This window comes from Babylonia areolata, chromosome 24 (genome assembly GCF_041734735.1).
Source record: "Babylonia areolata isolate BAREFJ2019XMU chromosome 24, ASM4173473v1, whole genome shotgun sequence".
Lineage (NCBI taxonomy): Eukaryota > Metazoa > Mollusca > Gastropoda > Neogastropoda > Buccinidae > Babylonia > Babylonia areolata.
The window spans coordinates 37325194-37347399 of record NC_134899.1 but is presented as its reverse complement, the minus strand read 5'-3'; the positions used below and the strand labels follow the sequence as shown (position 1 = coordinate 37347399).

Sequence of the window (22206 nt, the reverse complement as noted above, 5' to 3'; positions counted from 1 at the left end):
TTGCCGTACAGTACAGACATGGATGGATTTCCTGTGCACCTGACAAGCCATACAGTTTGGTCAAGAATTCATAATCCCCGAAGACAAAAACGCGTGTTTGTTTGCCTCTCCACTGCATGGTCTCAAGTTCAGTGATTTGGTCTTTGTATGGACCTAGTAGCCTTCTCAGGTTCTCTGGAGTGTCTTTGCATTCAGCAATATTAAAGACGCTAGTATTGAACTTGGAATTGGCATTGACTAGGTTTGCTACTTGGAGCATCAGTTTGAATGACCCACCACCATGATCACCACCAATCTTAATCCAAATTTCGTCCTCTGGAATGCTGCCATCATGCCATGACAGTCGACCCTGGCTGTCATAATCATCCAACAATTTGGTAACATAATCTGGGACATTCTTGATTCCTGCACAAGGTGTTGGAACCAGCTCCATCTCCTTTGCATCCTTATTCCAGATTTCTAGAGTTCTCATCTGGCCTTCTACTCCTGCATGCTGTGCTTTCAGTTGTGCTGCTTTTTCTTTCTTTTCACTGGCATAATGTACCCCAAGCCTTCTGTAGAGACATTTCAGCGTTCTATATTTTGTCAAACTGATGCTGCTGCACCTTCTTCTGCTGTTACAGAGACAATAGGCAGCCCTGACGTACACCGGTTCGTACCTGGAAGGGGTCAGTCAGCTTTCCCTCGTGTATGACTTGGCAGGTGGCGTCCTTATGCAGTTGCTGGATGATGGCAATATATTTTAGAGGAAAGCCGTAGTGCTGCATTAGTTTCCATATCACCTCCCTGTCCACGCTGTCGAACGCCTTCTGGAAGTCCACAAAGACGCTGTACAGGGAGGTCTGCCACTCCAAGGACTGTTCAGTAATAATTCTCATGGTGGCAATGTGGTCCGTGCAGGATCTGTCTTGACGGAAGCCTGCCTGTTCATCTCGCGGGGTCTTGTCTAAGGCGGTCTTCAGCCTGTCCAAGATGATTCTTGTCAGCACTTTTCCAGGTATTGACAGAAGGGTAATCCCTCTCCAATTGCTGCATGATGACAGGTCGCCGTTCTTTGGAAGTTTAACGATGTAGCCTTTCTTCCAGTCTTGTGGTACTGCTTCTGTCTCCCAAATCTTCACTAGCAATGGGTGCAACATGTCAGTCGATGTCTCAATATCTGCTTTCAGGGCTTCTGGTGGTATGCCATCTGGTCCTGCTGCTTTTCCAGACTTGAGGGACTTGATGGCTTTCATGGTCTCCAGCTTCGTTGGTGGGTTGATGTTAACATCCAATAGCTCTACAGCCGGTGTCACGTCAGGGGGGACTGGTGGTGATGGTCTGTTCAGGGTATCTTTGAAATATTCTGTCCATCTTGCTCTTTCTTCTTCTTTTCCGGTGATGATTTCTCCATTCTTGTCTCTAACAGGTCGAGTGGGGTTACTTGTTCTTCCCGACAGAACTGGTGATCTCGTAGAGTCTTTTCATGTCTCTCTTTCCAGCTGCAGTCTCAGCTTCCTCCGTGAGCTGGTGAATGAAAGCTCGCTTGTCTTTCCTGGCACTCTTTTTCACTTGTCTGTTGGTCTCCCAGTAGAGTGCCTGCAGCTCCTGCCTCTCTTCTTGGTTCTGAGCCAGGTTGATCTTCTCCTTCAGCTCTTTCCTATCGGTGATGAGCTTCCATGTGTCAGGTGATAACCATTCCTTGTGTTCCCGTGTCTTCTTGCCCATTACCTTGTTGCACGTTGATGTCCAGATGTTGCGCAGTTCATGCCATTGGTCTTCCACAGATTCTTCTGTCAGTCCTTCCAGTACGCTGAACTTGTTCTTCAGTTCAACTTTGTATTCATTCACCTTTGCTTTGTCCTTCAAGCTGTAAACGTTGTATTTGAAGGCTGGTCTGTCTGCCTGGTCTTTGTAGGCCTTGAGCTTGGTCCGTATCTCTGCTACAACAAGATGGTGATCTGAGGCTGCATCTGCGCCCCTTCTAGCTCGCACATCGTGAAGACTTCTTCGCCATTTTCTGCCGATGGTGATGTGGTCAATCTGGTTCTCTGTTTTTCCGTCTGGTGAAACCCATGTAGTCTTGTGGATGGTCTTGTGTGGAAAGACTGTGCCTCCGATGATGAGGTCATTGAAGGTGCAGAAGTCGGTGAAAAGCTCTCCATTCTCGTTCTGTTCTCCCACGCCGTGCTTGCCCATGATGAGCTCTTTTGCGGTGTTGTCTGCTCCTACTTTGGCGTTCATGTCTCCCATGATGATCTTCATGTCTCTCTTTGGCACTCTATCGATGGTTGCCTGGAGCTGATTATAAAACTCCTCCTTGTCATCTGCGCTGGCTGCATTTGTCGGAGCGTAGCACTGGATGATGGTGACCTTTCTGCCCTTAGAGTTGTATCTGGCCAGCAGCATCCTCGGTGACATGGGTTCCCAGGACAGCAGTGCTCGCGCTGCTTCAGATGTCATCGGCAGTGCTACTCCGTGTGTGTGTGGCTGGCCTTCCTCCTGTCCAGAGTAGATGATGGTGTCTCCATTTAACAGCCTTGTTTGTCCGGTTCCATTCCATCTCGTCTCGCACAGTCCAAGGATCTTGAGGTTGTATCTATGCATTTCTCTACTCACTTGTGCTGTTCTTCCGGTCTCGTATAGGGTTCGGATGTTCCAGGTCCCTATCCTGGTCTTGCGCTTGGTTGTCAGAAGAGTTTTCGGTGCACTGGCTTCCCGAAGGCTTTCACCAGCTCGCGTCATGAGCTCTACTTGAGAGGACTCTTCCTCAACTATGCTGTTTTTGGTATCTGCTGTTGCAGTTTCTGTAACAGACTTTTTTTTAAAGAATTGGATTGTTAGCCCTATTCTAACCCCCAACCTGGAGGACCAGTGAGCGCCCTTCGTTTGGTCTCTACCCTTTGACCTGTCTGGCTTGGGTGGCCCTACCAGGAGACGAATCTCCAGCCAGCATAGCTCTCAGGGTCACAGAGACACGCAAGCCCCCCAGCCATGGCAAGGCAGCACTCATTGTGGGGAGTCTCCAGATACATTCAGCCGGATTTTGTTCATAACTTTTGCTCTCTTCTTTCTCAGTGATGTTGGGGCCTGTGATGATCTTTTCCGGGGTTTCGTTATTTTTTGGAAGATGAGTGGTTGTCCACCAGTTTGGCACTTGATGGTCATTCTATCTTTGGACTTTGACAGCTTAATGTAGGCACATTTTGTGAAATACCTTTCCTCTGGTTTCGTCAATGGTGCCTTCAGACGACTCAAAGGCCTCAGAATGTGATTTTTGAATGAAGACAGTGCTTTATCTACACCAGAGCGAACTCGCCTAAGCCGTTTAGGTGCAACTTTAAAATGTTTAACTGGCGTTGAAGTGGAATCCAAGGTGTCAGAAAAGGAAACGTCTTGAACAGGCCGGTAGTCTTGTTGGGGGCTTGGTCTTAAACTGAAACTTTTTTTTTTTTTCTCTGGTCGTCCACCTTTGCTCTGCTGTTGAAAATGTGAACAAGCTGCACACTGGCTGGCTGGGACACTGGGGTCAAAGTGACACCACAAATATGACATTGTTTCAATATCTGCTGACGTGCGGGCTATTGTTGTGGATGCGTTTTCACGTTTTGGTAGAAATTGTAGCTTTGTGAAACAAGAAGCACAGATCGAGTTTGAGTGCACTCCCTCCGTATCTTCCAACACATTCAAGCTGAAAAACGTGTTGATCTCTGAAGCAACACTGACACATGTTTTCTGTTGTTTGCTCCTATCTTTTTCTGATTCTTGGACCTTCTCCCACACAGTCTGCATAAGGAATTTAAACGCTCTAAATGTTCAGATAGTGAATGATCACTTTGATCCATCTCGGATGGAATCGACCCCCCAAAATAAAACAGACACGAACAAAACAGATAATATCGACAAACAAGTATTTGTTGTTGAAACAACTACTACTTTCCACAATAAGAATGACAGACAACTGTTTGTTGCTACGACTAATTGATTCTACAACTTATCTCCATTTATACATAAGTAACGCTGATATACAAACAATTATTTGCTACAACAGTAACGTATTTATTCTACTTCATCATTATTCCAAATGACATACAATCCTCTGTTACTTCAACAACTTAGACCACTTTATTATTATTATTTGTATTGTTATTATCATTAAAAAAAATATAGAGTCTCAGATTAAAGCCAAAGAAATATTATGCCCCCGGCCCCAGCCACCCCTCCCTCTCCCAAGCGTGTCAGCATCAACACTCACCAGTGCACCGCGGGTGAGGGATCTTCACTGGCTGGCTCAGTGAACCCCAGCACACATCAGTTACACACACTTGAAATAGCAAGTAAAATCTTTACTCACAGATCTATATTTTGTCCCAAATTTTTCCAGCTTACACAAGACACATTAATCAACAAAATGTAGAAATATCTAGTTTCTGAAAACTTGATGTAAAAAATTACGTCAGTTTTAACACCACTAAACACAGCATGCCCGCTCGATACACACACAACAGCACAGTGTGAAAGCGTGGGAAAGAAGCGGCGGGAAGGGAGAAAGAGGCCGTGAGTGGTACAAAGGTCTGGCACAAGCCAGCTTTAGTAGTGCCAAAGAACAGTTGAACTTAATAGTCAGATTTGGAAGAAGGTAAACTGCCGTGGAAAATGAACATTGATCTGTCTGCTCTGAATGAGTACAAATGGGACAGACAGGACACTATAACCACTGTACATGTGAAATGTTGCATAAGACATTTGATCTCCTGGTCAAATCAGTTGATGATTAGTGTTTGCTGTCTTCTTATGGACTGGATCTGAAGTCTAGTCCAATCAGCCTCACTAGATTTATTATTTATTCTGTTCTTGGCTTGTTTACTTGTTTGTTTATTTTGTAAGAAATTTCTTGATTTGTAATTGTATACTTCCAAAAGTTGAATTATGTTTTGCTTGAATTGCAGATGTTTGCCATGTAAATATCAAAGTGTTTATTTGATGTGTCTTTTTTTGTCTCTTCTTTTTTTCAGCCTAAATCATTAAATGTCTGTGTGTTTGTATTATTCACAAAAATATTTTATTCTTTTTTTTGTGTTTTGTTTTGTTTTTTTGCCATAGCATCCAAGTGGATATCATGGGGTGTGGGGAAAGGGGCAGAAAAAGCAGGGGAACTTATTTCCTATGGATCATCCAAGCTGCAAGCAAAGTTGCGCCCTGAGCAACAGCCAAAGCCGGTGGACCCTCGGGTACAGACAGGCATGATGTATGCTCGCAAAGCCACTCACGTTGGTGTCACTGTCAGCGCCTTCATCGGTTAGTACTGTACAGTATTTTGCAGAAAAAGCAAGTACAGTTTCCACTGACCCTGTCACTGACTGACATATTTATAAAACACCTGTCATCCTATTGTGTGCTTGTGCACACACACATCAATGCACACACACACACAGACACACACAGACACACACACACACACACACACACACACACACACACACACTGCGTGCATGAACACAGACTTACATGTTACGGGACTTGAGCTTGCTTTGTGGTTTACATTTATATGTGTGTACTTTGATGATATGCACGAATGCTAATCTGAATGAACACATCCAGATTTTTGAATAACATAGAAAGTACAGAGTCTACAACTCATTCCCTTTTCCTGAAAATGCCATTGTGCTTTTTCTTCTTCTTCTGCATTCGTGGGCAGTGCAAATGCAAGTGGGTTTTTATGTGTGCAACCATTTTACCTCGCCATATGACAAGTGTGACGCATCAGAACAGTGATAGGCAGGAACTGCAACTTTGTACTTCAGTTGAAATTTAGCAGGGATTCAATAAAGATCAGTAAACAAATGTGGGTGTGCACAGTTGCTGAGTACAAGTGTGCACAGTGTGCCGTATATACTACTTATAAAGAGAGAATGTAATGAACTGGGCATTTTCAGCAGACAAGATTTCATTTATTGGGTGAGACAGTGACTGATCCCAGTATCACCATGAGCAGCATCAAACATCTTGGCATTCCAGTTTAGGCGGTATTACCCCTGTAAATGGAGAATGGTTGCCTTGCAGGGGAGAACAGTCATACATGTAAAAACGCATTCTCAGATCTTTATTCAAGTGAACAGAGGAGTTGCAGCCCATGATACCTGACTGGTAAATGTGCTAAGCTTCCATCTGCAAGATGTATGAAGCTAGATTTTTTGTTTATTTGCACTTTTTCCACTCTGAGGTCTCTCTCAGTAGACACACTACATGTTTTGTGTGTTTGTGTGGGTGTACAGGGACAAGATGCACTTTATTTTACTTCAAGTTCTAAATGCTTAGTTCATTTTACATGTCTGTCTTTTATTTTGATTTGTTCTCTGAGAAAGGTATTTGTTCTGTTCACTAGCAAAGACTTGAACTAATTGCAGCATAGAACTTAGTTATGAAGAAAGATGCCTGTAACAAGACCGGCTTATGAAAACCTGTATGTATCATGTGTTGTAAAATATGTGGCGCTCTGCAGAGGAATGTGTCACAGATTCTCCAAGTTTTGTTGTTTGTTTGCTTGTTTTTTGCTTGTTTTAGAAGGTATATCAATATTTGGCACTCTGCAGAGGAAATTGTCACAGATTCTCCTTTTTTTTTTCTTTTTTTTTTTTGGAGAGGGGCAGGGGGGAGGGGGGGGGGCTTGTTTTTTAAGGTATGCATACATGTTCTGTGCTGCCGTGCCTTGCTTTAAATGCAAGACCTTTGTTATGGGTTGTTTTTGCTTTTTATCAGCAAACCCTCTCTCTCCATATTGGAGATACGTATGTGACTTTGCATCCAGGCCAAAGTACTAGGTAGCTTAACAATGAATCATCTTTTACCGTTACCTCTGACCATTCATGACTCTGCTTGCAGTGACCAAACTAGGGGAGGCAACTATGGCCTTGGGCCGCCAGATTGCTCCACACATCCGGAAGAAGGGCGAAAAGCTCTTACCGAAGTCGGTGACCACAGAGAAAAACAAGTCCACAATGGATGGAGTAATGGAGGTGGCGGCTAGTGGACTCCATGGTAATGGTGCTGTGATGTTATTTTGGTGAAAGACAAGTGCATTGATCCACTCAGTTCATGAAAGTTCTCATGCCCCCATGCTGAAGGAAAAAGCAGCTGCACATTTGTTTCTTATAAGAAATCTTGTACCATTTGGTATCAATATAGTCCAACAAATTTTTGCTTCAAAGTAATCTTGTAAATTTTTGCACCAAGCAGTATTTAAGAAGATTTCATTGTGGGTCCACAGATTTTGCAAAGACTAGCATATCCTAAAAAATGTTTCTGTGATGCCATGTGCAGTTTACCTGACAGATGAATTAGATTAAGGATAGTAATAGTATGTGAACTTTACCTTCCAGTATGGTTCAGAGTCAGTGTTCAGAAGCAAGGGCAACCTGGGTTTGAGCCAGTTGGCAGATAATTTTTCGTTGAGTGGTATAGAGAATTGAAAATTTAAATGTTCCTGTTAAGTGGTAAAGACAGATGAAATAGAGACAAGTGGATGTTGTTGATGTACTCTGAATCAGATGATTCATTGATTTGTTCTTGTTTGAAAATTTGTTTGCAGCTTTCCAAAGAATACCATATGTAAGGTAATGGATGATGTGAAATAAAACAAAATTAATGACATTGCTTTACTCACACGCGTGTGCACGCACACACGCGCGCGCACACACACACACACACACACACACACACACTCGCACGCACACACAAACACATTTTTCTGTCAGTTCTTGGTTCTAAAGCTTTGAGTGATACAAAATTTGAAATACGTTAGTGAGTAGCAGATGATATCCTGTTTACGTTGAAGGAAATTGACTTTAATTTTTTTTTTTTTTTTTTTTTAATACTGAAAAATCTTAAATCATTCAGCCTGATCACTACATGGGCACCACTGCAAATTTGTTGCCTGACTGAACAAAATGGCATCAAACCTGGTTAATGAAAATGGTTTAATTTTTATGAAAACAAACAGATAAAGTATTATACTTGATTATTGACTGGGACTTTTTGGTTTGTATATATGTATGTTATTTGTTATTTCTCTTAAGCTGAAATATGAAAACAGAAGAAATATCATACTTGATTACTTGTTTGAAAATATTTTGTTCACAGTTTATTTGCCTTGGCATGCTCAGGTGTTCTTCCACAATCCTGGAAGACAGGCACACATGAAATAAGATTTAAACAAAAACAAACAAACAAACAAATCGCAGACAAGTGGAAAAACAAGAAAGAAATTGCAATATCATTATTGGAGAAAAACTGCCCAATTAATAATTCAACTGAAGCTTGATTTTTACAAGAAACATGCACTGAGATTTAAAAAGGAGTGGAGATTTTTTTTTTTTTTTTTTTTTTTTTTAGAAAAATAAAAGATGTAAAGAAATGGAAATATTGTCTGAGGAATTGTTGCATTTCATCATATTGATTAAATGTTTTCTTATGAACTACTTGGTTTGGAATATTTTATGTTAGTAACAGCTGAGATTTGTGAATTTTCCTTAATAATTACTGTTAATATTTGAGAAGATAAAAAAAGAAAGATCAGAGAGACTGTTACACATTGCACCAAAATGTCACCAGTTGCCAAGCTTCTCTTGAAGTGGAACACTGAAAATTCAGTCAAGTGCTAAAACACAGATACGTAGAAGGCTTACAGCTTCTGGTTTGGTATGTATTGTAATTTGATTTTATCATAAACAGGAGAGAGTGGGAATGCAGTAGTGAGAAGGCTGCAATACTATATGTGTAGATTGAAAAAACAGAATTATGTAATGGTCAGTTCAAGTACATTTCTTGTTGATACATCTACTCACAGAGTGTGTGTATGCATGTGTGCAGGTTTTGGCACAGTGTACATGAGTCTGGAAGGTGCTGCCAAAGCCCTGGCCCGGAGTTTAGCCAATGAAACTGTGGCAACTGTACAACACAAGTATGACATTACTTCTTACCTGGACATGTCAGATTTACTTTTGTCTTGTTTTTCTGAGTGTATCTCTTTAATTTCAGCCACTCTCTGTATTGTGTTTTTCTGTTTGTCATCTCTTTCTCTGTCATTATCACTCTGTTGGGTTTGCGTTTGGCAGTTTTGTAAATATTCTTAGACAGGATATGTTTTGCATTATCACATATAAAAAGGTTTTCTTTTTGTTTATACATTTATTTTAAATGGGACTGTTCATTGACTTCTTATCTTCTCTTTAGGGAAATGAGTCTCACTGTGTCACCAGTGAGTTTGTCCTCTCCTTTAGTGGTGAGACTGCTTTGCATTCCTCTCCCTGTCCTTAACAGACAGTGTTTGATTTGAATACAAAGCACTGCATTGTCATTAAGGACAGCGTGATAATTGGAGGTAATGCCAGGGATTGAAGTTTGGCCATCCTGCGTACTGGGCCCGTGCTGGGATTAGGCTTTGAGTATCAGTCTGTTTGAGCAGGGGGTTTAGTGGGTGGTGACTTGAATATGTCGAATCAGTATCGGCATTTAAGAGCACCACCGAAGTGACTCAGCAGCAGTGCAGGGTCTCCTCTGGTGAGTGGCCAGCTGGCGACTTCACGTTGATACTTCTCCATGGACTGCTGGTGCTGAGTCTGCAGAAGGCAAACTCAAATGTGGCTGTGTATGGGGAACTCAGAATATGCAGTGTGGGAGTATTGGCACTGAAGAGGGGCAGATGATGGGGCAGCAAAAAACAAAAAAATTAAAAAATCAAAGATAATCCATGTTGTTTATCATGTGTGCTGTTGTCAGTGTTCTTCTTTGACAGTAGGTACTGACTGAGCAATTTCCTGACGTGTTCACAGATACGGGCAGGAAGCTGGCAGCCTGGCAGAGAACACAGTCTATGCTGCAGGCAACATCGCCATGACAGCCTACAACGCCGACAATCTAGGTATCAAGGCCATTGCCAAGCGGGCCGCCAAGGACACAGGGAAGGCTATGCTCCAGGATATACAGGAGAAGAAAGCGACCAGCAAGCAAACAGACGGAGCATGCCATGATGGGAGTGAGTGGAGCAGCAACAAGAAGGGTGGAAAGCCACCCATGTGATACTGTGTTTTGTGCCGCAGTATTCTTTGTGGCACTTGAAAAGAGGTTGATTCTGTTCCAAGAATTTATCATGGTACATATTCCATTGTACATCAGTTTTGAACAGATAGGTACATACCAAGAAATCTAGAGTATTGTCTGAAGGTGCACCATAAAATGATAGCCCTGTAGTGGTTTCCAAGTGTCACTGGATGAAATCACTAGTTGTGGAGTGATGGCCTAGAGGTAATGTGTTTGCCTAGGATGCAAGAGAATCTGGTTCGAATCCCATAGTCGCCAGTATTTTCTCCCCCTGCACTAGACCTTGAGTGGTGGTCTGGACACTAGTCATTCAGATGAGATGATAAACTGAGGTCCCATGTGCAGCATACACATAGCGCACGTAAAAGAACCCACAGCAACAAAAGGGTTGTCCCTGGCAAAATTCTATACAAAAATCTACTGTAATAGGAAAACAATTAAAATTGCAGGCAGGAAAAAATACCCCCCAAAATCAGTGGCACTCTCAGTGTAGCGCCGCTCTGTCCCTGGGAAGAGCAGCCCACGTTTCACACAGATAAATCTGTCGTGACAAAACAAAATGAAAAGAATTAAAAAAAAAAAGAGTGGTTCTAATCAAGGAGGCATGTTACCTATCTAAACCAGCAACAAAACACAAGTTATTGACATTCTGAGAAAAATAATGGCTGGTGGTGTTTTCATTGAAAAGAAATAGGATATCATGAAGTCTGATCAATGTTTCAAAAAAAGGTATAGAAACAAAGAGAGTAGGAAGTTCAGTGGCAAAGCTTCCTTTGTGCTATTTGGAAGCATATTCTAGCATTATAACATTAACAGCATTATCTATGTATATGAAATATACCACATGTGATTTCAACTTTGTGATCAGCCATGGAGAATTTGATGATTTTATAGATCCTTTTTAGTTAGCAGAAACTTAGAGTTATAGTTTCACTCTTATTATGTCAGCAGTAGTTTTGAATAGTTTTACTGGTTGGCTCCTATGACTGCTGTAGCATTACAGTTCAGCTGAAATTATATGGTGGCCTGCATAACACCCACAGGCATGAAAGGAATAGCCTCCGACATCAGGGCAAGCTGTGCATTGCCAGAAATGTCGGCTTTGGATTTTAAAAATTTTTTTATTAACACAAGTTGTCTTTGAATGAAAGAAAACAATGTGTCCTTCATTATGTCGCTCTCTTTCAATGTGTGAATATGTGTTAAAATAGGAAAGGAAAGGGAAAAGGTTCTGTCTCTGGTGACATGTTACGGGCGTTCACTAACAAACAGGTTTGGTGATAGACACTTCATACTGGCTGGGGACACCTCAGATATTAATAAACCTCATGTACTGCTAAGTTTTGTAGCATTCCATGTGCGTTCTGTTGACTTTATCACTTTATTGACACTTGATCAGTATATCTGGTGACAAAGACATAACAAGAGGTGATCACACACATACATGTTATTAATAAGGGCCTTAGTTAGGGTATGTGTTAGGGTAGCTGTTAGATATACATGTATGTTAAAATGTATGTATGCAGCGTGTGTGTGTGTGTGTGTGTGTGTGTGTGTGTGTGTGTGTGTAGTCACATTTTGGTGTGTGTATGTAACATAGATATGATGTTTTATGTTAACAAAAGCGTTTTTGTAAAGCACCTAGAGCAGATTTCTGGATAGTGTGCTATATAAGTATCCATTATTATTATTATTATTATTAGTTATGATAAACACTTGCCAAAATTCCACTGTGTTTGTACAACAGATGTCTTGCCAAATAGATGACTAGTATAAGTATTGTACAAATAGGACAAGGAAAGTATGAGGCATTGACAAGGAAAAGGAATCACTGCCAAGTTGGCAATGACTTAAGCCAGTCTTTTTTGTAAATTAGATACACAGATAAAGTGTATTTATTCAACTGAGGTTGTATTCTTTATCACTTTTGATCATCTTCACAATGTAAACCTGAGCCTGCAAATTGTTTTGTCATGGTGAAAATGATCACTTTTTTGTGGAAGGTTGTAATATAAGCTACAGGCGGTTCTTAATACTCCTGTTGTTGTTCTGTGCATGACAGTTGTTGCCCGCTAGTTCTGTTCAGAATAAGAAAACACTTCTTTTTTTTATCACAGTATTGCTGATATTTATTGCAGTTATGGGGTTCTAGTCTTGTTTTGAGGTTATACTCTGGTGAAGTGAGAGCACATAATTCTTGCTTTCATCTGCAGACGAGTATTGTGTGATGCATGTCTTGCATTATTTGAGGTGTTGGTCGGGAGATGTAAGGGAGATCACACCCAGCTTCCATGGTTAGGGATGGATTCCTTTGCACAATGTCCAAAGCTTCCAATTTTACATTACATTCACATATTACTAGAATCACATTGGAACTAACTTTTTACGCAAAGGTGGATATTTTGCATTTCTGGATACATTAGTGGAGGGAGGGCAAAGACATTGGACACAAAATCTCCCAAGAAAACACATTTCCTGGCCACAGAAATCAACCCCTCCAGGAAAAAGATAGGCGGAGATATGGTACAAAGGAACCCATCTCTAAACAATAGGAGCTGGACATTATCTCCCCATTCCATGTGAGGCCGTCGTTGATCTTGCCTTCAGGTTGTATTAAAACTGTGATATTAGTTAACTGGTTAAATCAAAACGAAAACATTTAGTTGAGTTATCCGTATTGTTGATTCTAGTAGTACATCACGTTTGTCACTTGTTTTTATATTATATTTTTGGAAATGGGTTGTTGATGTTACCAGTCAGTTGTTAAAATGTTAAGTACTTAAATTTCCAGATCAGTGGTTTGTAACCTAATACCTAATTAAACTATGCAAAGAAAGATTCTGATGTCTTCATGAATGGATGTTGTACTGATTTTGAGAGTTTAAATTAATTAAAAACATGGATCATAATTGATTTGTTGTGATATTGATTGGTTTTGAAGCTGTATCAACTACTGTTAAGAAAACTTTGAAATAAAGTACCTGCACTAAACTGGTTTCTGTTCAGTTTGTATGGAAAGACTTTAATAGCTAGTTGCTTTAAAACGGGAGATAATCCTATTGGCAGTTCTTCAGTCCAACCAGCTTGATAGAGATGGGACAGCTCTTAGATTTGGAGAGTTCAGACTAACATCAGTTTTGTCTTTTTCATTAACAGTTCCAAAGTAATGACTATAAACATGAGAATGATTCAGAATAAATTTTATGCATTTAGTGTTGTGAAGTCTCAGATCACAGGCATATTTTTCATTCCTTATCCATGCCACATGTTTGTCCATCTTTTGGGAAGCGGTGGAATATAGGAATGTGTACACGTGTATGTGTGTGTGATGGATGCAGTGATTCAACAGAATGTGCAAGCGTGGGTAATGTGGAACATGGAGAATGTAGATGAGTGTGAGTGTGTGTGTGTGTGTGTGTATGCATGTTTATGTATTGGAACGTGTCTGCTTTTATGTGTAATGTTGGGCCTGTGTACATTTGTTTGTGTTTTCATATCTCTGAGACTGCTTTTTTTTTTCTTCTTTTTTTTTTGCTGCCCTATCATCTGCACCGTTTCAATGGCATTACTCCCACGCCGCTCATTTAGATTCCCCCATACATGGCCACACCAGGGTTCGTCCGTCACAGTTACAGCGTCGGCAGTCTGCAGGGAACCATCGATGTTAGGTCGCTAGGAGGCCACACACCAGAGACCCTGCACTGCTGCTGACTCACTTTGATGGTGTTCAGTGGTGCCTGTTCTGATTCAGTGTACTTAGGACACCACCTACTAAGCCCCCTACTAACGACAATGGCTTAGTCATGGAGCCAAACTGAGCGAGCGTCCCCCCCAGAGTGGAGACCACCACCACATCCCCCAAACAACAGCCCCCCATGAATCTGCCGACACCAGACATTGACAGGACTCACCCCAAGCACAGAAGTGGAGGGGTATCGAAACTGAGGTCACCATGAGAGCAGGGCATGAAAGGCCAGACTTTGAGACTGTTTTGTTTATATTGATGATGATGAAGGAGGAGGAGAATGACAATGATGAGGGCAGCTGGTTCTGAGACTGCGTATTTGTTGCATATCTGTTGTGGGAATGTTCGTGTGTGTGTGTGTTTATATTTATTTGCATTATTATTATTCATATATTTTCTTTTCGACCTTTTTTTTCTTTAATGCATATATATATATATATATTTTTTTTTAACTCATATATTTATTTATACATTTTCATTTATTACTATCATTATTTATTTTGTTTATCATACTTTATTTTCCCTCAAGGCCTTTGCGCGTTGTTCTGCTGTTGGTCAGGCAGCTTTGCAGATGTGGTGTAGCAAATAGGGATTTGTCCTTAAGCAGTGACCAGCATACCGACTTTTGACATGTATAGCTCAAACTGTCAAAAGGGAATTCTTGTACAACTGAGCAGCTGTTCCCCAATCTTTCAAAAGCTGCTTAAAGCACTTGTGCGAATCCTTCCCTCTACTTGGCAACAAAGGATAATTATGCCTGACCAGTCTTCCAAGGATACATGGTCACCACTTGCTTTGGTCACGGTAGTAGATTTGTGTCTTCACAGCAGTAAAGCTGTGACAGTATGTGTGCACTTGTATGTATGTGTATGTACATCATTGGAGCTGGTATGTGTATTTATGTGTGCATGCATGTCCAAAGGTGCTGTAGAAGTATCCATATTATCACTGGTTTCCCCAGAGTGGCCATAATTGTTTCATTACATTCATTTGCCTTCAAAGTATCTTTTATTTTTATTGTATTTCAGTGTACTTAGCCACTCCTTTCAAAATTAGGTTTAATTACACATACTTAACTGTGACCCAACTAGTGCAGACTCCAGCAGGGGTCTGACATTCCTGTCCTGTGCAAACTACTATCCGCGTTGTTATTTTATACAAACCAAGGGTATGCTCTCATAGTGAGTTAGGCTTTAGTTGTCAGGCATCTGTTGTTCTTTTTATTGATTTTTAAACAGCAGATGATGTGTAACCCCTGCCGGATTCTGCACCAGTGATCATGGTCAAGTATGTGTAATTAAATACCTTTTTATTGAATTATCTGCCACCGAGGTTAGCAGTTTCAGCTGAAAACATTTTGGGATTTTTTCTTAAGAATCAAAATTTAAATTCAGGCGAAATGTTTCATTGCTCATTAAAAGAATTCCTGAGAGGTTAAGAATTAAAGTGCCAAACAACATTTTTTACAAGCCTTCGTATGTATATATATGCGTTTTTTTTTTATCTGTTTGCTGCCCCATCATCTGCACCGTTTCAGTGGGATTACTTCCACCCCGCTCATTTAGGTTCCCCCATACATGGCCACACCCGGGTTCGTCCATCACAGTTCCAGCGTTGGCAGTCTGCAGGGAACCATCAATGTTAGGTCACAAGGCCACACACCAGAGAAAACCTTGCACTGCTGCCGAGTCACTTTGGTGGTGTTCAGTGGTGCCTGTTCTGATTTCATGTACTTAAAGACACCACCTACTAAGCCCCCTACTAACGACAATAATGGCTTAGTCGCGGAGCCAGAGTGAGCATCCCTCCCAGTGGAAACCGCCACCACATCCCTCAATCAGGCCCCCATGAATCTGAAGACACTAACAGGACTCAACCCAAGCACAGAAGTGGAGGGGTATCGAAACCGAGATCACCATGAGCAGGGCATGAAAGGCCACCAACTGTTTTGTTTATATTGATGATGTTGGAGGAGGACGACGACAATGATGTAGCTATGGAGGTCCATTTTGGTTTGGGACTGCGTGACAAGGCTGTACTCTACGCTTCCTGCCATAATGGTATCCCAGCGTTAACCAGGCCCGAGAGATGCAGACAATTGCAGTGTTTGTCAAGTAATTAGAGCAACACACCCAAAGACGCATCCTTGAAGTGGACGACACTAGACTGTGTGGTCCCAGTCTCCCCATTTAAGTCCACAGCACACTCAACTCTGGGTAGAAGCTGGCCACGGGCCGAAAAACCCATCTCTGCTGGGATTTGAACCCGTTCCAACCAGCCGTCAGACCATGACGCTAACCACTTTGCCACAGCGGCTGGCATATTGGTGTTTGTTGTTCTTTTTAAAGAGGAAAAATAACAAATACCCCATGTTCTGAAAAGCATACACACTAAAGCCACAACTTATAGCAAGAAAAAGTCTCAGTGCCTGTGTTTTCAAACCGAAGACTTTATTCAAGATTCCTGACAAAACTGAATGCAGAGGGAATGCAAATAAGGTAAGCTTACCTTCCCTCATGGTACTGTTGGAGGCAGACTACGAATGCAATGATCACAACATTCACATGCATAAAACATTTTGCCAATGATGCACTTACACCAGGAATGCTGATATCAAAGAAAGGGTTATTCATAAAATACCTGTAAAAAAAAAAAAAATTCAGAGCATTGCCTGCATTTTACTGGATGATTGAAAACCTACCATCTGATTATTTGTTTTAACTGACATGAAATTTCCACCAACATAATAAACGTTATTCTCGGTCCAGTTGTAAAGACTTTATTTGTCTGACATGAACATTCACTACCATAATAAATGTTATTCTTAAAGGCTTTACCAAACTACATCATTCATAGTACAGGACATCAGCAATGTCACTATCACAGTCCACTTGCACAGACTTTACCCACCTTTTGATTAAATTTTAGACTGTAGAGTAGAAACAGGGTAATATGGACTGGGTAATCTGGGGGTAACAAATAATGTGGAAGCGAAAAGAAGACAAACGGAGCTGCTGCATAGGCGAAGGAAAGAAAAGAAAAAAAAATGAACAGATTATAGGCGAAGGAAAGAAAAGAAAAAAAATAAAGAAGTCAATCTGTTGCCAAAAGATGCGTTAGTTGCCTCCTCGAAGACGCAGAACCAGGTGAAGAGTGGATTCTTTCTGGATGTTGTAGTCAGAAAGTGTGCGGCCATCTTCAAGCTGTTTGCCAGCAAAGATCAGACGCTGCTGGTCTGGGGGGATGCCTTCCTTGTCCTGGATCTTGGCTTTGACGTTTTCAATGGTGTCAGATGGCTCCACCTCCAGCGTGATAGTCTTGCCTGTGAGGGTCTTCACAAAAATCTGCATGCCTGAAAAAGGCAGCATGGAGCAGTGAAAGGATATGGTTTAACACGTGTAAGTATACAGGTATGTACGCAAAAGTAAGTGTGTAGACTTCAAAGAGAGGTGCAAGAGTATGCATACCCTCAGTCTATTATAATGACTACTTTTTAAAAATCATCAAGTAATCATTCTTTTATTTCTGATAAATTCTTTTACCAAAGTTTTTAAAATATAGGTCTGAAATTTTACTGAGCAATACCTTTTTTCCCCCTTTTTTTTTTTTTTTTATTATGTTCTCTATGTTTATCAATCTTATCTCTTGACACACTTCCACTCTACATCTTGCTTTCTCATGTTTCTTTTTCAAAAAAATTTCAAAACGTAATACATTGAATTTTTCTTTGCTCTTTTCCTCCAATGTCATATAAAAATATAAGAAATACACCCCACACAATAAAAACACAGCTCTGCATACCTCCACGCAGACGAAGAACCAGGTGAAGAGTGGATTCTTTCTGGATATTGTAGTCAGAAAGTGTGCGGCCATCTTCAAGCTGTTTGCCGGCAAAGATCAGACGCTGCTGGTCTGGGGGGATGCCTTCCTTGTCCTGGATCTTGGCTTTGACGTTCTCAATGGTGTCGGATGGCTCCACCTCCAGTGTGATGGTCTTGCCTGTGAGGGTCTTCACGAAGATCTGCATGCCTGAAAAAGACAGCAAGAAAATGTAAAATATAGTCAAATTACACAGACATAGAATTGAGTGTATATAGATGAGTGTGTATGTCTAAGAAATGTAAATACTCATCTCTATGCATGTAACCTATAATCTTAGACATAAGAACATGCATTCCTCAGTGTTATGATGAAGAATGATCACGGTTTTAAAAAAATTTTTAATCATTAAGTAATCATACTTTTATTTTTGCTCATTTCTTATTACTTCTTATTTTTTCTCTTTAAAAGGAAGCCTGAAACTTGGCTAAGAAAAACATTACAAACAAAAAATTCTGCAGTCAAATCCATCTTGTTACTTGGCATTTTCTTGCTCTTTCTTATTTTTACTCAATTTTTCTTTTCAGTATTTCTTTTACTTGTTTTTTTTTACCTATGTCGTCCAAAAATGTTTTTGTCGTTTTTTTTTCTTTATAAAGAAACACACCCCACTTAAAAATTTTTTTAAAAGAAGGTATACACACCTCCACGCAGACGAAGAACCAGGTGAAGAGTGGATTCTTTCTGGATATTGTAGTCAGAAAGTGTGCGGCCATCTTCAAGCTGTTTGCCGGCAAAGATCAGACGCTGCTGGTCTGGGGGGATGCCCTCCTTGTCCTGGATCTTGGCTTTGACGTTCTCAATGGTGTCAGATGGCTCCACCTCAAGTGTGATGGTCTTGCCTGTGAGGGTCTTCACGAAGATCTGCATGCCTCCACGCAGACGAAGAACCAGGTGAAGAGTGGATTCTTTCTGGATGTTGTAGTCAGAAAGTGTGCGGCCATCTTCAAGCTGTTTGCCGGCAAAGATCAGACGCTGCTGGTCTGGGGGGATGCCTTCCTTGTCCTGGATTTTGGCTTTGACGTTCTCAATGGTGTCAGATGGCTCCACCTCAAGTGTGATGGTCTTGCCTGTGAGGGTCTTCACGAAGATCTGCATGCCTGAAAAAGACAGCAAGAAAATGTGAAATATAGTCAAATTACACAGACATAGAAATGAGTGTATACAGATGAGTGTATATGTCTAAGAAATGCAAATACTCATCTCTATGCATGTAACCTATAATCTTAGACATAAGAATATGCATTCCTCAGTGTATGATGAAGAATGATCACGGTTTTTTTAAAAATTTTTAATCATTAAGTAATCATACTTTTATTTTTACTGATTTCTTATTACTTCTTATTTTTTCTCTTTAAAAGGAAGCCTTAAACTTGGCTAAGAAAAACATTACAAACAAAAAATTCTGCAGTCAAATCCATCTTGTTACTTGGCATTTTCTTGCTCTTTCTTATTTTTACTCAATTTTTCTTTTCAGTATTTCTTTTACTTGTTTTTTTTACCTCATGTCGTCCAAAAATGCTTTTTTTTTTTTTTTTTTCTTTATAAAGAAACACACCCCACTTAAAAATTTTTTTAAAAGAAGGTATACACACCTCCACGCAGACGAAGAACCAGGTGAAGAGTGGATTCTTTCTGGATATTGTAGTCAGAAAGTGTGCGGCCATCTTCAAGCTGTTTGCCGGCAAAGATCAGACGCTGCTGGTCTGGGGGGATGCCTTCCTTGTCCTGGATCTTGGCTTTGACGTTCTCAATGGTGTCAGATGGCTCCACCTCAAGTGTGATGGTCTTGCCTGTGAGGGTCTTCACGAAGATCTGCATGCCTCCACGCAGACGAAGAACCAGGTGAAGAGTGGATTCTTTCTGGATATTGTAGTCAGAAAGTGTGCGGCCATCTTCAAGCTGTTTGCCGGCAAAGATCAGACGCTGCTGGTCTGGGGGGATGCCTTCCTTGTCCTGGATCTTGGCTTTGACGTTCTCAATGGTGTCAGATGGCTCCACCTCCAGTGTGATGGTCTTGCCTGTGAGGGTCTTCACGAAGATCTGCATGCCTCCACGCAGACGAAGAACCAGGTGAAGAGTGGATTCTTTCTGGATATTGTAGTCAGAAAGTGTGCGGCCATCTTCAAGCTGTTTGCCGGCAAAGATCAGACGCTGCTGGTCTGGGGGGATGCCTTCCTTGTCCTGGATCTTGGCTTTGACGTTCTCAATGGTGTCAGATGGCTCCACCTCCAGTGTGATGGTCTTGCCTGTGAGGGTCTTCACGAAGATCTGCATGCCTCCACGCAGACGAAGAACCAGGTGAAGAGTGGATTCTTTCTGGATGTTGTAGTCAGAAAGTGTGCGACCATCTTCAAGCTGTTTGCCGGCAAAGATCAGACGCTGCTGGTCTGGGGGGATGCCCTCCTTGTCCTGGATCTTGGCTTTGACGTTCTCAATGGTGTCAGATGGCTCCACCTCAAGTGTGATGGTCTTGCCTGTGAGGGTCTTCACGAAGATCTGCATGCCTCCACGCAGACGAAGAACCAGGTGAAGAGTGGATTCTTTCTGGATGTTGTAGTCAGAAAGTGTGCGGCCATCTTCAAGCTGTTTGCCGGCAAAGATCAGACGCTGCTGGTCTGGGGGGATGCCTTCCTTGTCCTGGATTTTGGCTTTGACGTTCTCAATGGTGTCGGATGGCTCCACCTCCAGTGTGATGGTCTTGCCTGTGAGGGTCTTCACGAAGATCTGCATGCCTCCACGCAGACGAAGAACCAGGTGAAGAGTGGATTCTTTCTGGATGTTGTAGTCAGAAAGTGTGCGGCCATCTTCAAGCTGTTTGCCGGCAAAGATCAGACGCTGCTGGTCTGGGGGGATGCCTTCTTTGTCCTGGATCTTGGCTTTGACATTTTCAATGGTGTCAGATGGCTCCACCTCAAGTGTGATGGTCTTGCCTGTAAGGGTCTTCACAAAGATCTGCATCTTTCTTCTGCAACAGGACACAACACAACTTTTTTATGAGACATTCCAGTAATATTGATTATAATTACAATTTAACTTTATTTCTGAAATTCATCACGAGTTTCATCTAAGTTTTTTTTGTTTGTTTTTTTCCTTAGCCAGCTTTTTGGATTTCTTTCTAAGCCTACTTTAAATGTCAGTATTAAAGCACTGAATATGGCAAGCACTTTCAGTTCAAACACATTTTGTGTACTATATAAAGTTCATCTACTTCAGTACTTGTGAAAATCAGTAATTGGGGCCTATTGGTGTTTTCTCAGTTGTTCATCATCATGAAAAAGGGAAAAGTTTGGGGTAAAATTTCAAAAGCATGTTTGGCCTAAGATTAAGACTAAATGATGGGCTCTATTATTATTCATTTGGTCTCCTTTGTTCTCACTTAAACTGAATGAACTTTTGAGGAAATCACACTCACAGTTCAAGTACTTCAAAAGACGATTTCTTTTCGTCAATTACGATTTAGCTGTGAAAGCTTCAACACGCACGCACACACACACACACACACAAACGAAAAAAAAACCCTGAACGCCCTTTACTAGATCTAGGAGCAGACGATTTTTAGTTTGGAGGCATCCTTATCACACCCACCTGTAATTGTATCACAAGCTAATCCCCGTATCGATCTGTTTTCTCAGTGACTGATCGAAAATTCAAAACGTACACTTACAAAGAGAACCGCTGAGCGAAAATACACAACAACATTTTATAATAATACGCAAATCTGGAAGTAAGAACGAGAAATTCAGCAACCAGTCCCAAAAATTCAATATGGCGCTGACAACTGGCGATGCTTTTCATTGTGCAACGTAGCAACACCTTTTACATTTTCAGTCACGTAACAGACATTATATAGAAATCCAGCCTAAGTAAAATCAACTAACACTTTTGACAATACGAAGCAAATGGGAAAAACAAATGATCGCAACGCCAATCTCACCGTTTGAGTCTTCTCAGTTGTCTAACACGCCCTTTCGGAAAGAGATTGCGAGCGGAAATGTTGGGGCGCTGCTGCAGCCGCTATTTTGTTGGGTGTGTGACATCATGTTACTAAAAATAAAAATCTTCGCGTCATGTTCTCATGTGGTTCTTGGCAAAAACACCTGCCACAACACTCATCCCACCTATTCTTCCTTTCAAATACATTACACGTTATTTTCGAAAACGCCACGGGCATAGTATACTTTTGTGTCATAAGCGGTTATCCTTACTGCCAGTTAACAACGTCTGACATACCTACACTGATAAAACATTGATGAATAAAGCCACGTATAGTTCCCAACACAGTTCATTGCACGGAGGAACAGAGCAACTTGATATGAGTTTCCCGGCTTTGTCGATCCAATACGTACATTGTATACTATAGTCCTATCTGTTAAAACATAAATTCTCGTTCCATTCAAGTAGTTTACCTCAAGTTCAAGTTATCAATCGCCACAACTGATGTCATGTAATCCGGCATATACGATATAATCATCTGTCCGCAGATTCATGATCTTGGAAAAACA

At 41.2% G+C, this 22206-nt stretch overlaps 2 protein-coding genes across 2 annotated transcripts in view; one reads left to right on the top strand and one right to left on the bottom strand.

Moving 5' to 3' along the window:
• Positions 1-12986, top strand: part of LOC143299045 (spartin-like) — a 21164-nt gene extending 8178 nt beyond the window's left edge. Inside the window, exons 4-7 of the mRNA XM_076612137.1 lie at positions 5083-5277; positions 6862-7017; positions 8848-8938; positions 9810-12986. Coding sequence (XP_076468252.1) covers positions 5083-5277; positions 6862-7017; positions 8848-8938; positions 9810-10056 — 689 coding nt within the window. The 3' untranslated portion in view covers positions 10057-12986. The remainder of the gene's footprint in view (positions 1-5082; positions 5278-6861; positions 7018-8847; positions 8939-9809) is intronic.
• Positions 12987-16250: 3264 nt separating this feature from the next.
• Positions 16251-21787, bottom strand: LOC143299044 (polyubiquitin-C). The gene is made up of 5 exons (XM_076612136.1): positions 21639-21787; positions 19297-20669; positions 18346-18801; positions 17624-17851; positions 16251-17174 (listed from the first exon to the last, which is right to left on the bottom strand). The coding sequence occupies exons 2-5, from the start codon at positions 20660-20662 to the stop codon at positions 16939-16941; spliced, it is 2286 nt and encodes a 761-aa protein (XP_076468251.1). The 5' UTR covers positions 20663-20669; positions 21639-21787; the 3' UTR covers positions 16251-16938.
• Positions 21788-22206: the final 419 nt, after the last annotated feature.

Bases quoted from the DNA above. Each gene is read 5' to 3' on its own strand.
- LOC143299044 (XM_076612136.1), bottom strand. From the start codon at position 20,662: ATGCAGATCTTTGTGAAGACCCTTACAGGCAAGACCATCACACTTGAG. The intron at 18,802-19,296 runs GTGTGTATACCT...TGTCTTTTTCAG, and splicing joins GGTTCTTCGTCTGCGTGGAG to GCATGCAGATCTTCGTGAAG. The intron at 17,175-17,623 runs GTATGCAGAGCT...TGCCTTTTTCAG, and splicing joins GGTTCTTCGTCTGCGTGGAG to GCATGCAGATTTTTGTGAAG.